Source organism: Triturus cristatus, chromosome 1_1, assembly GCF_964204655.1.
Source record: "Triturus cristatus chromosome 1_1, aTriCri1.1, whole genome shotgun sequence".
Classification (NCBI taxonomy): domain Eukaryota; kingdom Metazoa; phylum Chordata; class Amphibia; order Caudata; family Salamandridae; genus Triturus; species Triturus cristatus.
The window spans coordinates 89,112,873-89,125,855 of NC_140579.1; the positions used below are offsets into that span (position 1 = coordinate 89,112,873).

General features: G+C 46.5%; 1 protein-coding gene across 2 annotated transcripts in view; it reads right to left on the reverse strand.

Moving 5' to 3' along the window:
* The window catches only part of LOC146869564 (keratin, type I cytoskeletal 12-like), a 27,355-nt gene continuing 14,372 nt past the window's right edge, over positions 1–12,983 (reverse strand). For both annotated transcript variants that reach the window (XM_085606195.1, XM_085606187.1), the window contains 5 exons: positions 10,583–10,741; positions 10,184–10,309; positions 6,715–6,932; positions 6,579–6,604; positions 1–625 (listed from right to left, as the gene is read on the reverse strand). In XM_085606195.1, the coding sequence (XP_085462321.1) occupies positions 522–625; positions 6,579–6,604; positions 6,715–6,932; positions 10,184–10,309; positions 10,583–10,741 (633 nt within the window). In that variant the 3' untranslated portion in view covers positions 1–521. The remainder of the gene's footprint in view (positions 626–6,578; positions 6,605–6,714; positions 6,933–10,183; positions 10,310–10,582; positions 10,742–12,983) is intronic.

Genomic DNA, 12,983 nt, shown 5'->3' on the forward strand with positions numbered 1-12,983 from the left:
TTGTTTGAATTCAGAAAGGTTTATTGAATTCTAATTTCACAAAAGTAGAGATTTACATTTTCTGTTCAAGACAGAGATGAGACCCCCCAAAAAGAACCTTATGACAGTAAATAGCGCCACTTCCCAGCCGTGAATGTACTACACATAGGACATTTATGATGCGTACAATTGGCGCAAGTTATTAGATGTTGGTAACAGGTGATTCGCTTATTCTTCATCCGAACAACCTTTCACTGCTCAATAGTACGTAAGAGAGATCTATGGTATCTTCTTGTTCATCATGTGTATCGTCTTGTTTACTTGGATACGTGACGGGCTGGTGAAGTGTCCATCAGTGCAATGAAGGATCCAGAACATTCTTTTGTCATTTTTGCAGAGTTGGAAATGGCCATTTTAAAGCAGGATTGTGAGCATGCGGGGTTGGATTATGGAAGGAGAAGGTGTCCCTCCTCCGGGGTTGTGCATCTTGTTGAAGGATTCCTTGCAGACAAGCATTTCATAGGTAGAGGCTCAGGTGCTGGCTACAGTTTCTGCTCACTTTGTTTCTCCTCTTGTGAAACCACTTTGCCGTCAACCACGTTCTGGATGATGGTCTTTACAACGCGGCTTCTGACGCTGTCTGGGGCTAAAACGAAGAAGAAACATGGAGGTGAAATATGGAACACAGGAAGGGTGCCTCTGAAGAACAAATGATGAGGAGGGAAACAAAGAGGGCCATGAGCATGTGAAATGGAGTGTGGAATTCTGCATCAAACCATGAATCAGGATTGCCATTTTTCCCTCACATATCCATTCATTTGTGTATCTACATTCAATCATTTCATTTGTAAAGCGCGCTACTTACCCTTGAGGGTCTCAAGACGCTGAGGGGTGTGGAGTGCCGTTACTGTTCATTGAACGTAGATAGGTAAGTAGGCTTCGGAATCGGCCAGAGAAGCGTTTCATTTGAAACCAGGAAGTGCTCCAAATGAAACTGGTCAATGACAATCCTACATTCTCCTCAAGTAGGCTTTGTTCCCAGGGCATTTGTTCCCTGTGAATATGTTAATGTTTATGCCCGATAATCATGGAGACATGATGTGCCTCCTGTTGAGATCCCTTTGGATGCTTGTACTTCCCTGGGCTATCCCAGTGGGTGGTTGTGTCTCATGTAAATATTATATTTGTAAGTGTGGGATGCTCTTGTTGGTTCATGTCCCACATAGAAATATTATTATTATTTTGATAGCCCTTTATCTGAAAATAGTGTTATTGGTGTAGGTCATGTCAAGATGTTAACATTGGTGAATGTCCATCGGTAGGCTTTTTTTAACATTCAGGCATGTGCTTTATTAGCACATTCTATATGGTGCATATGGGTCATATGAAGCATCTACTTTTGCACGTGTCCCATTGGCGTATCCTAGTTGGTGCATCGCCTCGTGTGATCATTTTGTTCAGTACCTGGGCTACATGGAAATGTTCTCATTTTTTTCAGCCGTTCGCTTGAATGTGCTAATAACAGTGCATACTCTTAATGCAAACATGCTAACCCTGGTGCATAAGAGTTTTCTAATACAGTGCTTCAAGCGAACATTATAATTGGTATATTTTCCTGATGGTGTTAACTGGTGCATATGCTTTTATGAGCAAATTCTCATCGGATGACATGGCCCTTGAGATCATTCTATGTGTGTGCATATGTGTATCGTGACAATGACATCTTTTAGAATATGTATCATGTGAAGATCTGTGTAGGGTGTGAGCCTCGTGGGAACGTTCCAGCTGGTGCAAGTGCCACCTGGGATCATTGTATTTTTACTGCCCATCTTTCATGTCTGTTGGACCCGGCCCTTCTGGCAGGTTAACCCCGAAACTTTTTGCTTTTTATTGGTGATTTGGTGTTAGTGATTTTTGGGTTTCTGCGCACTTTACCGCTGTGTCCCAGGGTAAAGTGCGTGCGTGTAGTGAGGTTGGCCTGCCCTCCCATAGGAATGCATGGGGGAATGTATGTGTCCTGGTAGTTCCTGATGCGTGGGGTGTGCAGGCCCGAGTTTGGTATGTGCGGACTCGTGTGATTGAATGCTGCGCGTTGATGTGTGCGGCGTGCATGTACCTAGTGTGGAAGTGCCACTTCTAGAAGTGGGCACTTCTGTGTGCAGTATGAAATGTGTGGCTGTCTGGCGATTGGCTGGTGGAGGTCATGTGACGGACTAGGGAAATCCCCAGAGTCAGGAGGAGGCACCCAGTGGTGAATGGGGAGTTAGCATGCTGATGGCTGGAGAGGAGTACACCTGGGTCCTGAATAGGACAGGGCTTTCCCCACACACTGCTGGCTCCGGCCCCTGTGGTGCGTCTAATGACCCTAGCCCTGCCAGTGAATAGGGAGAGGGGCTGAGCAAAACAAAGTGCTCAGGAACCTGTTGAAACTGGTTCACCCCTTCCCTGCACCTTCAGACAAAGGATTTACTGTATAAAAAGGGGCTGTGTCCCCTTACATTTGGTGTTCTCTTGCAGGATCATCTGGAGGGGGCCTGCTGCTGCTGGGCCCCAGGAGAGACCGCCACTGGGGACTGTCTCCCTGCTGGAGGGCCCTGTGTGCTGGCTCTGGGCCCAGCCTTTGCCCCCCTGCTCTTGGAGGACTTTCTGCTGGACCTTTTTGACTTGCAGCGCCTGGGAGCGCTTTATGGGCTTTAGAGCGCTGGGAGCGCTGTTTTGCTGGACTTGCTATTCCTAAGCGCCTGGGAGCGCTTTTGTGGGCTTTGTAGCGCCAGGAGCGCTTTGCTGCTGCAGCGGGTGCCCACCCCGCATGGTGTGCTCGTTGGCGGGTGCCACCCCGCTTATTTGACTAGTTGGCTGGCGGGTGCCCACCCCGCTAGCTTGCGGTGCTTGCGAGGGAGCCTACCCCTCTACGAGCGGAGAAATCACCGCCGCGGCCGGGCTTCAGCCGGAAGTCAGGCGGCTGAGGGCGGGCCTCCGGGACAACCGGAACTTAGGGAAGGAGGGCGGGAGCCTACCCCGCCTCCTACTGCAGCGTCGCGGCTGCTCCGAGCCCCGGAGCAGGCAGGAGCCTACCCTGCGCCCCGGGGCACTCTGCCCGAGAGTGAAGACCCAGGCGGGAGTCCACCCCGCGCTGGACCGAAGAGAGAAGTGCGGCAGGACCTGGTGCGGAGGGGGCGCGAGGCACATTGTCGGTGCCTGCCCCTCCGCGTTAAGGAGAAACCTCGGAGTCCTTCCCCGGAGCGGAGAGAGAGGAGACTACGCGGGAGTCCCCCGAGCAACGGCCCGGTGAGTGTAGAGGGGCTGGGGGACTCCGCGCCTGTTCTGGGGGCGCGGGGGCAGTTTCCATAGAGCCCCGTGAGGCTCCCACGATTGGCCAAGTAATTGTTTAGAGCGCAGTGCACGCTCCAACAGACGGGGGCATTATTCTCTTCGAGCCCAGTGAGGCTCCAACGTTGCTGTCTTGTTGTGCAGAGCCACGAAGGCTCTAGGGGGCATTTTGTATGGACAGAGCCCTAGAGGGGGCCCCAGAGGCACGCCGGTGCCTGAGCTCGTTCCACAGCTGCCCAGCACTTAGTGGGCAGCTGCCACGTTTAGGTTGGGGATCTTTACGCTTTTTGGCTTGCGCAGCTGGCGCAGCTTGACTGGGACAGGGTGTCCTAGCCCCGACAAGGCCAGTTGGCCTAGGGACTGCCACAGGTGGTGGCTCATGAGAGTTTCTCGCTAATGTTCTTTCCTAGCACCTCTGAATGTTTTATGCATCATGTGTTTTCTTTTATGACACCGCTGAATGTAGTTTCTGCATCATGTGTTTTCTTTCAGAACACCGCTGAATGTTTTATGCATCATGTGTTTACCTGCCCGGCACCTCTGAATGAGTTTATGCGTCATGTGCCATGTTCTACACCTCTGAATGTTTTATCCATCATGTGTAGCATCATGTGTAATGTGTGTTTTCCCCTACAGGTATTGTGATACTTAGGTGATTGTGTTCCCCTGGTACCGGTGGTACTAGAGAGGTTCTGAGTCCCTGCGTGATAGTCTCCTAAGGTGGTTAGGGTTGCGTAGGTGGTACTTTCTTGTTACCAGTAAGTACTGGTTGTGTGCTATACATGTTATTTTTGTGCTACAGTAATTTTATATTTTTGTGCTAAGTTCTAAAAGTGCTAATTCCGGACAGTGGTCCATGTGGCCCTGTCCCCTGTACATACAATCCCTTGTAAATTCTGCCCGTGCCTGTTGGCACATTGTAAAGTGTGTGTTTTTATCTAATGTGTTTTATTATAATACAAAGGCTATTTTTATAGAATACCTTGTGTGGAGTTTCCTTTGTGGTGGGCCTTGGGTGTTGTTACTGGGTGCGCGCGCAAACGCTTTACACATTGCCTCAGAGATAAGCCTGACTGCTCGTGCCAAGCTACCAAGGGGGTGAGCAGGGGTTATCTTTGGCGTGTAACTTCCTTGCCCTGACTAGAGTGGTGGTTTCTGCCTGGCTTTGGCGCAAGCCCTAGCCAACCAGAAATCCCAGTTCTAACAATGTCAATATGCTGTTATTGGCGCAGGTGAACATCTGAATGTTGGTGCACGTGCCCCATGAGAATACACCTGGGAATGTACACAATTTCAAGATTCTAACTGGTGCACATGCATCAGACAAACATTATAGTTGGAGCATGTGCATTCGGATCGATATGGTACATGCACATTTATGTGAATATCATGGTAATATTTGTAGACACTCGTGAATATTTTAATGGGAATGCATGTGTCCTCCATGCAAACATTCTTTTGTCATGTGACCATCCTAACATCTCTGACAAATATGCCTAGACGGAGACGACCATCGTGTACCCGGACCATCAGGCCCTCTCCAGTGTCCACTGGCTTTCTTTCGGGATTCATAGGTAGTTTTTATTTGTGATGGTCAGCTCCACATCCATCCTATAATTAAGAAACTCTCCATGGTAAGACAGAATGAGTGTGTGCTTGAGGAGGTGGCACCTTATTGTATGGTAAATGAGTGAGAGAGTGAGGGACTCCCAGGGCATCAGATCCTTTGGGACCAGAGCTTCGGACCATTGTGTGTGTTTCACTGCACACATTTGGAAGATGGAAGTGAATGGATTAATTTATGAAGAAAAACAAGACACATTGTAGGCAGAGAGATCCCTGTCAGACAGTCTTGGATTTCAAGTAAGAGTGACCAGGTTTTGAGAGACATGACCAGATCTTCATGTGCCAGCAGTCAGTCTGCATGTAACACCAGGCTGAGAGGGCTAGGTGATGTGTAGGATTTCCAAGATGAGAAGTTACATAGACCAGCATCAATAGCACAGGAGGGTTTCATGTTTTGAGGGAGCCTGGGAAAAGCTGTACTCTCGCTGCAAGTGAGTTGAGGTGTGTTTGCAGGTTCATAGTCTTGTTTAAAATAAAGCCCAGGCACTGGTCAGATTCGCCAATGGAGGGGTGGCAGTTCAGCACGGAGCGGAAGTTCGGCACGGCTTGCGTTGGGATGGCGGAGTTAGCCGAAGAGCTGAGGAGGGACTCAGATCTGTGCAATAGTGGTAGTTGGGAAGTGTGAGGCCAGCTTGCAATGCTGCTCACACTCCTGGACAGCCAGGAGGCATGGGTGGGAAAGCCATTCATTTAACCTCGCCATCTTCTGATGGACTGGGCTGCCTTGAGGATGCGGCTGATCTTGTTCAGGGAGGTGTCTCTCAGACGTTAAGTTTCTTTCCTAAATTCAGTAAAATGTGGTCCCTCCTCCCCGTTTATCAGGCATCTTTCTGTGTTATAGCTTCTCCCGCTGGTTCAAATAGTAAAGCAATGCTGGCCCTTCATGGGCACCTATAAAAAGATAATGTTTAGGGATGTGCAAAATGTGTGTTGTTTCCTTTTATGAAGTTATGCAAAGTTCCACAAAAATGTACGAGAAATGAGGTGAAATCTAAAAGCAGCATTCAGCACTTTCATTGTCTGGATGGGCATCCCTGGGCCCTTTTGGACACACATTACACTAAAAAACAGGGAAAAATCACCAGTGCCATGAACAATAGTCGCTCGCGTTCTGGTGATTTGTGCTGTTTATGTGCTCCCATGCTAATCTGTGTCACGTGCTGGAATGGCCTAATTTCGGGAATTTTGCGTAACAATTGAAACGAAAAATTCTTGGAATGGCGCAAGATTATGCCAGCAAGGGAAGGTTCACCCAGGCCTATTGATGTTCACATCAGGCAGAGCTGCCTGATGGACATTCAGCCCCGGTCACTTGAGGGCCATCAAGAGCGAGCAACTCAAAGCTTCTCATTTCAACCCCGCCCGCAGGCTCTTATCGCATCCTCTCGGCTCCCCCCCCATCACCATTAATGGGGTGTTCCTGGAGACTGTATGAATGAGCCTGTGACAGAGGAGGTGGCTGTGTGAGTGAAAGTGTGCAGATAGCAGAGGAGATGTGATGCTTTGATGGGGCAGATGTTTGCTTCCTGGGAGCCTTTGGTGGTTTGTAGCACTCCAGCGCTACAACAAGTGTCTTTATGAAGCTAGAAACAAGCCATTGTGAAGGCATGGACATGAAGCAAAGACAAAAGAGAGACACTCACCTTTTCTTGGCTGAGAGCTGTGACCACTGAAAGCAAACAAAAAGAGACACACATGACTGAGTGTATTCTACTGGGTCAATTTCCAAGCACCTAGAAGCTGCAAAGTGGGAATGATCCTGGCTCTGAGTGTTCTTACCTGTCCTCGCCCTCCAGCAGGCGCCGGTAGGTCTCGATCTCCCTCTCCAGCCTTGACTTGATGTCCAAGAGTTCCTCATACTCTGCCATCTGCTGCTCCATATCGCCCCTGAGATCTGCCAGCTGCTCCTCCACCATGCTGATTTTGACTTGAAGTTGTGCCAGCTGGGCGCAGTAGTTTCCTTCTGTTTCTGCTAAGTTGCTTTCTAGGGATTTTTTCTGCCAGAGAGCAAGACAAGGGAGGGGGCTTTGAAACATTGTGATAAAGCATAAGGTAGGTTGTACGTATAGGAACACTGGGCAGTGCACTTATTAGCACTTGCTTTGGCTATGGTGTAAACATTTCCGTCTATCTGTTTTCACATGTTCTCATTGTTTGGAGAAAAGCTAGAAAAATAAGAAAATGAAATAGAGAGATGAAGGAGAAAAGTGAAAGTAGAGAGAGGAAGAACTGACAGGGGGAGTTAATTGAGGGCAAGAGGAAAGAATGGAGAGGGAGGCTAAAGGAAGTGGAGAAATTGGGTGGTAAACTGATAGAGAAAGTAATGAAGTTGAGAGAAGGCGAAATAAATGAGCATAGGAGGAGAGTGTTGAAATGAAGGGGATAACGGAGGATGGGGAGGCAGTAGAGTACAGTAGAATGAGTAGAGAGAGAAGGGATATCACTTTGGTATAGGGCAGGAATATCAGGTTTTGAATATTGTGCTAAACAAATATGGCTGCCAGAATAAACGTACCCGGACTATATGTAAATGACACATTGAGAAATGAACGGGCAGGAGACAGAAGAAGTGCAAAGAGGTAATGAGAATAGCATAGCAAGAAAGGTGAAGTAGAGAGAGAAGGGTGGTAAAGATAAAGATCAGGCAGGCCAGCTGGTGAAGTAGGGTGAGATGTATGGTAAAGAGACAAAGGTGAGCTAGTCTGAATGAAAGCTACAAAGAGGTGGAGCAAGGAAGGGGAGGATAAAAAGAGAGAGAAAGAGGCAGAGAGATAATACGGGTTTAGAGATAGAAAAATCTAGATATGGGGATAAGGACATTCACCACAATGTTCAAGGGTGGAGTTCACAGAGAGATGAGGTAGAGTGAGAGGGAAGGTAGAAAGAGATGTGAGGTAGATAGAGATATTTGAGGGGTTAGGTAGTCAGGGAAGAATAGAGATGTGCGGTAAAGAGAGAGTCGTAGGGTAGTAAGAGGCGTGGAAAGAAGGGAGATGTAAAAAGAGGTCAGGTAAAGAGATTAGTGAGTCAGAGAGAAAGGTGGATAGAGGGATGATGGGCAAAAACAGCTGAGCTATAGGTAAAAGGTGAAGTAGAGAGACGAAGGTGAAGCAGAGAAACAGCGGTGAGGTATAGAGACAGTATGAGGCTTAGCAAATGTTTTGAGGTACAGAGATGGATAAGTTGAGTAGATGAAAGAATGCGAGGTAAAGAGGATGAGTTGAATCAGAAAAGGTACAGAGAAACATCGCAAGGGAGAGAAGGTGAAGGCATTCAAACAGGAGCATGGCAGTTAGACCGGTGACTTACAGGGAACAGAGCTAGAAAAAGAGCAGAGATAAGGTAGTGAATGAAATGTGAGATATCCTGAGAGGTGAGGGAAAGATGAGGATTAGAAAGATGAGAGTTACATAGCGAAACAACATAGAGATGTGTAATGAAAAGAGTGTTGAGTTTGGGAAAGCAGTGAGAGAAAGGCAGAGAGAAGTAGATTGGAAGAAAGACATAGGGGCATATAATCAAGAAACGGCATTAAAATTATCGCCGCTTTAATGGCAAAAAACTGCCGCTAAAGCGGCGATAATGGGCTTGATGATATGCCCTTGAGAATTCCCATAGAAGCCCATGTCCTGGTGTCAACATGGGCTTCTATTGGAATTCTCTGCGGCATATTATCAAGCCCATTATCGCCGCTTTAGCTGTAGTTTTCTGCCGCTAAAGCGGGGATAATTTTAACGCCGTGTTTGATAATATGCCCCATAGATAGGTGAGGGTAAGAGAGATATGAGCTTGAGAGAGGTGAGGTAGGTGGAAGAGAAGAGACAGGGGTAAGATTGAAACAGAGCAGACAGCTGCAGAAAGAGGGGCGAGGCATAGAGAACGTTGAGGTAGAGAGAGCTTAGAGAGGTAGAGGTACAGAGGTAGGCACAGGGTGGTAAAGAAAGAGGTGAGGTTGTGAGAGGTTGAAAGGTGGGACAGAGAGAGGTATATTTGAGAGCGATAGGTGAGGTACACGCGCGTGAGCTAGAGCTTCGGTAGCAAAAGAGCGAGTTGTTACATGGAAATGGAGAGGTAGGTAGAGAGAAAGGGAAAGAGAGACAGTGATGTAGAAGATGTGAGGTGAAATACAGAGGGAGGAATGGGATAGAAGGAGAGGTGAGTCAGAAAAATAAAAGTATAGTGTGGTGAAGGTGACATAGAGGTAGTACGAGAGAGAGGCAGATAGAGAAATGAGGACAAGAAAACGGTGCGTATTTAGTAATTGGTGAAATAGAGACACATATGGTATGGGCAGAGTTGAAGCAGAAAAAAGTGATACTAGGAAGAGGTGGAGAGGTAGAAGAAGAGGCAAAGTAGACAGAAGGAGGTGAGGTAAAGAATACGTCTGATTAGAGTCGGAAGAGAGGCAAAGAGATAAACAGTTAAGTCTAGGTAGAACCAAGGATAAGTAGAAGGAGACAGTCAGAGAAGAAAGAGAATATGAAGTAGAAAAAGAGACAGAGGTGAGAAAGAGAGAGATATGTAACTGTAATACAAGGGCTTAGAAGGGGAAGGACTTGAAAACTGTGCAATTTGCCTGTGCCTAAAACTGTTGCTGGTTTTGGTCAGCGACAGCTTTGCGCAAATTACCTCTTCTTTCGTTAGTTTATAACTAAGGAGAGAAGCTTAGTCTGAAAAATATACTACAGCCCAAATGTCACATGTTTGAAGAGTGATGTTTTGTAACTCTAAGAAACAACAAAAGTCACCAAAATGAACCTGTGCTTAACCCTCTGGTAGCGTGGCTCAAAAGCAGTCAGGCCTACCTTAGAGTCAATGTGTAAAGTGTTTGAGCAGCAGGAGGTTCCTGCCATTGAGTACACAATGAGCACACACAAACCATGCTAAAGAGCACAATAATGATCATAACAAAAAATGTTTCTGTTGCTATTGTTCTGTGTCCCTATTGATTGGCATCACACCAACCAACATGAGACTTCACAACAATAGTGTGTTGGCTGCAGAGATCTGTATGTGGCCTGGAGGTCACATGCCAAACATCTAGCAAGGTGACTTACTCTTTCTTCCATCTAGTGCTGACAAAAGAGCTATCACTCTCTTGGGCAATGACATTTCTGAATAAATAACTCATACTATGTAAGTTTGGCTCTTATAGTTGAAATATGTGGAGGTTGGTCACAATTGAAGAAAGGATTTATAGTCTAGTGTTGTGTCTTTATATTGAAAAAGAATAGCTGTTACCACCTACCATCGCCAGAGCGGACTGCAGCTCAATCTCCAAGGACTGCAGGGAGCGCCTCAGCTCGGAGATCTCGCTCTTGCTTGACTGCATCTGTTCAGCCCCGGTGGAAATCTCCTGCTTGAGGTGTTTGCTCTAAGAGAGAACATAGGCAGGAGTGACCACTTGACATTTAGTGTAGGCCCATCCCCAACCCAAGGGATCAGAGTGGAATGGTCTGTGAGGTCTCTGTATGGCTATTGGACACTGGGCAGAGGGCGACATGTTGGACTGAGCCTACCATGGGCCTGATATTGGCATTTCAGAGGGGATTAACGTTTGGAGAAATGTCTAGGTTTGCCGATCAACCATCCATCTTATTACATTGCCCGGATGACTTTCACCGTGATGATTCCCTCTCCTACTCACCGCCTCCAGGAACTTTGCTTCTGCATCCTGGCGGTTCTTTTCGGCCATCGCCTCGTATTGACCTCGCATGTCATTGAGGATCTTCATCAGGTCAGTGCCTGGGGCGGCATTCATCTCAACGCTGAGCTCTCCTTGGGCCCCCTGGAATCCTTTCGTTTCCTATAGGAGCGGAGCGCATTTTGAGGGTATTAAACAGCGTTTATCCAAAAGGCAGAAAACAAGTGCTGGAAATGGACCAGTCTATAAGAATTTGGACCTGAACTAGAGTCTGGGTGATTAAATAAATACACTGATTCTGGTGGATGTGGTAACTGTGCTATCAGTGGAATCACATTTGGCAGAATTGCTACCAACATTTTGTAGTTTGCCAGTGGTAAGTCCACCTGCGGTAATTTACTGCTTGCACTAGTAAATGGTGAATTTTACATTACCACAACTGTCTAAACCAGTTTCTTTTTCATCTTTTATTTTTAATTTACAGTTATTTTCCTGTACAAAGGACTGTACATATCTCTAAATTTAAATATGAAGGCTTCATACGGGATCCATGCTTTTCAGAAAAGCTTGATATTACAAAATTAGTTGTGTATCCACTGGCTCATCAAACAGAAGATAATCAAAATTCTCACAAATTCACCAAGACTATACAAAAGGACAGACACACACCCAGGGAACATTTAGCTGAGTTGCAAAAGTTTCTCAGGGCTTATAATAGAATCTTCTCTATGACAAAAGTTCATACCTTCATGCCCACATCCAAATACCCAGAATTAAAGTTTTAACTCTGTCCCTGCACGACTACCACATAGTACCAGTGCAGATGTACAACTTTCTAAAATTTGTAAAGCTTTCCAGAAGTACACCTTGAAAGCAGAGACATTAATATGTTTACTGGTATACATTAGGAAGACATTTTAAATTCCCATTATATATGTTATACAGTTATACATGTAAAACGCCATTGCTTTAGTGCCATGATCAAATTCGTTTTTTCGATAACTAAATTCCCTATGGGAAAACACCTTTTCCCGATGGATAAACCCCTTGCTCTCCACCCGCACCAGTTTTAAGGGGTGTTTACTCCTGCCCTTGGCAGGACTAGGGGGCTCAGTACAGTTTGGTGAGTAGACCGCTATCCGCCAGGGTGGCCAAGCTCATAATTACCTTTCCCACCTTGATGGACTATCACCCTTCATGTTAAGAGATCTCCGCTAGCTTGCAAAGATCTCTGTGCCTTCTGAAGGCTCAGATAGTTTGCTAACTGGCCTCGGTGTTTAATGGGGCTGCTTAGCGTAGGTTTTAGTTTTTTACCCCAAAGCAGGAGTTTCTTTTTGTAAATCAAAATACTACTACCCCTGACAATCTGACTCCCAAGTTGTGGGAGTCATTTTTAGGTCTCGTCTGAGACAGCGCTTTAGCGCTGCTCTGGCGAGACTTATAGTAAGCGAGTTTTGGAAGTGTAAACAGTGCTTTTCAGGCCTCCAAATACAGTGCATGTGCCCTGGGCGCGCGCACCATTTGGCAGCCTGAAAAGCACTGCCTGATCACTTCGCGGCCCCTTTGATGTCCGTCAGTGAGCCGCGCGGCCACTGAGGACATCAAAGGGCACACCATTTGCACTGTGCCCGCCCCCACTCCCCCCTCCCACTCCCTCCTCGTCAACTTCAGTGCGCGCTTGTTTGCCTCGTTACTTGTTAGGAACTCCACGTACATTTTTCGTTCTCAATTAATATAATTTGATTTTGCTTCCAATAAAAAAAACACACATTGCTGTATCTAATGATCCCACTGTATTTACACTGGAGAAATGCCAGAGAATTTTTGTGGGAAATTATATACATGCTTTGCGTTAAGAGAATATTTAGCCCTGCTAGCTTTTTGCTAAAGGAAAAAAAAAGGTTTTCGCATAGTTATTCCCAGACGATACCCTCACCAATATAAAAGCAACACATGGCAGTGTTCTGGCATTCCACTGTGTTCTGTCAATAATTACATCGGAAACCTTTGAAAGAAACAAGTGAAGCTTACCCGTGAAGGGTGGCATTCAGCATGCAAGCTCGGATAAACTCAGCCAGGTTTGCAGTGTCAGTGTGGATATATCGCTGGCCTGCCCCCTAGTTTGAACGCTGCCACTTTCAGGGAATGCCACCTAATATTGAAGTGAATAATGACTCCATGCCTTTTATAGTACTTTTATTTTAGTATTAACCAGTTGTATAGCGCTTAATGGCACTCTGAATTGGTTCTTATATCACACGCGTCCATGGCAAATTTCACTGACCTTGTTTTAGTAACTTAGGGATAAAATGATGTCTAGACACGGTTGTGGCCTCCATATTGCACTGCAGCTTCGGCAGCAGTGGCGTTACCCAACTGACCTACAATGTTTCTTTACTTTAAC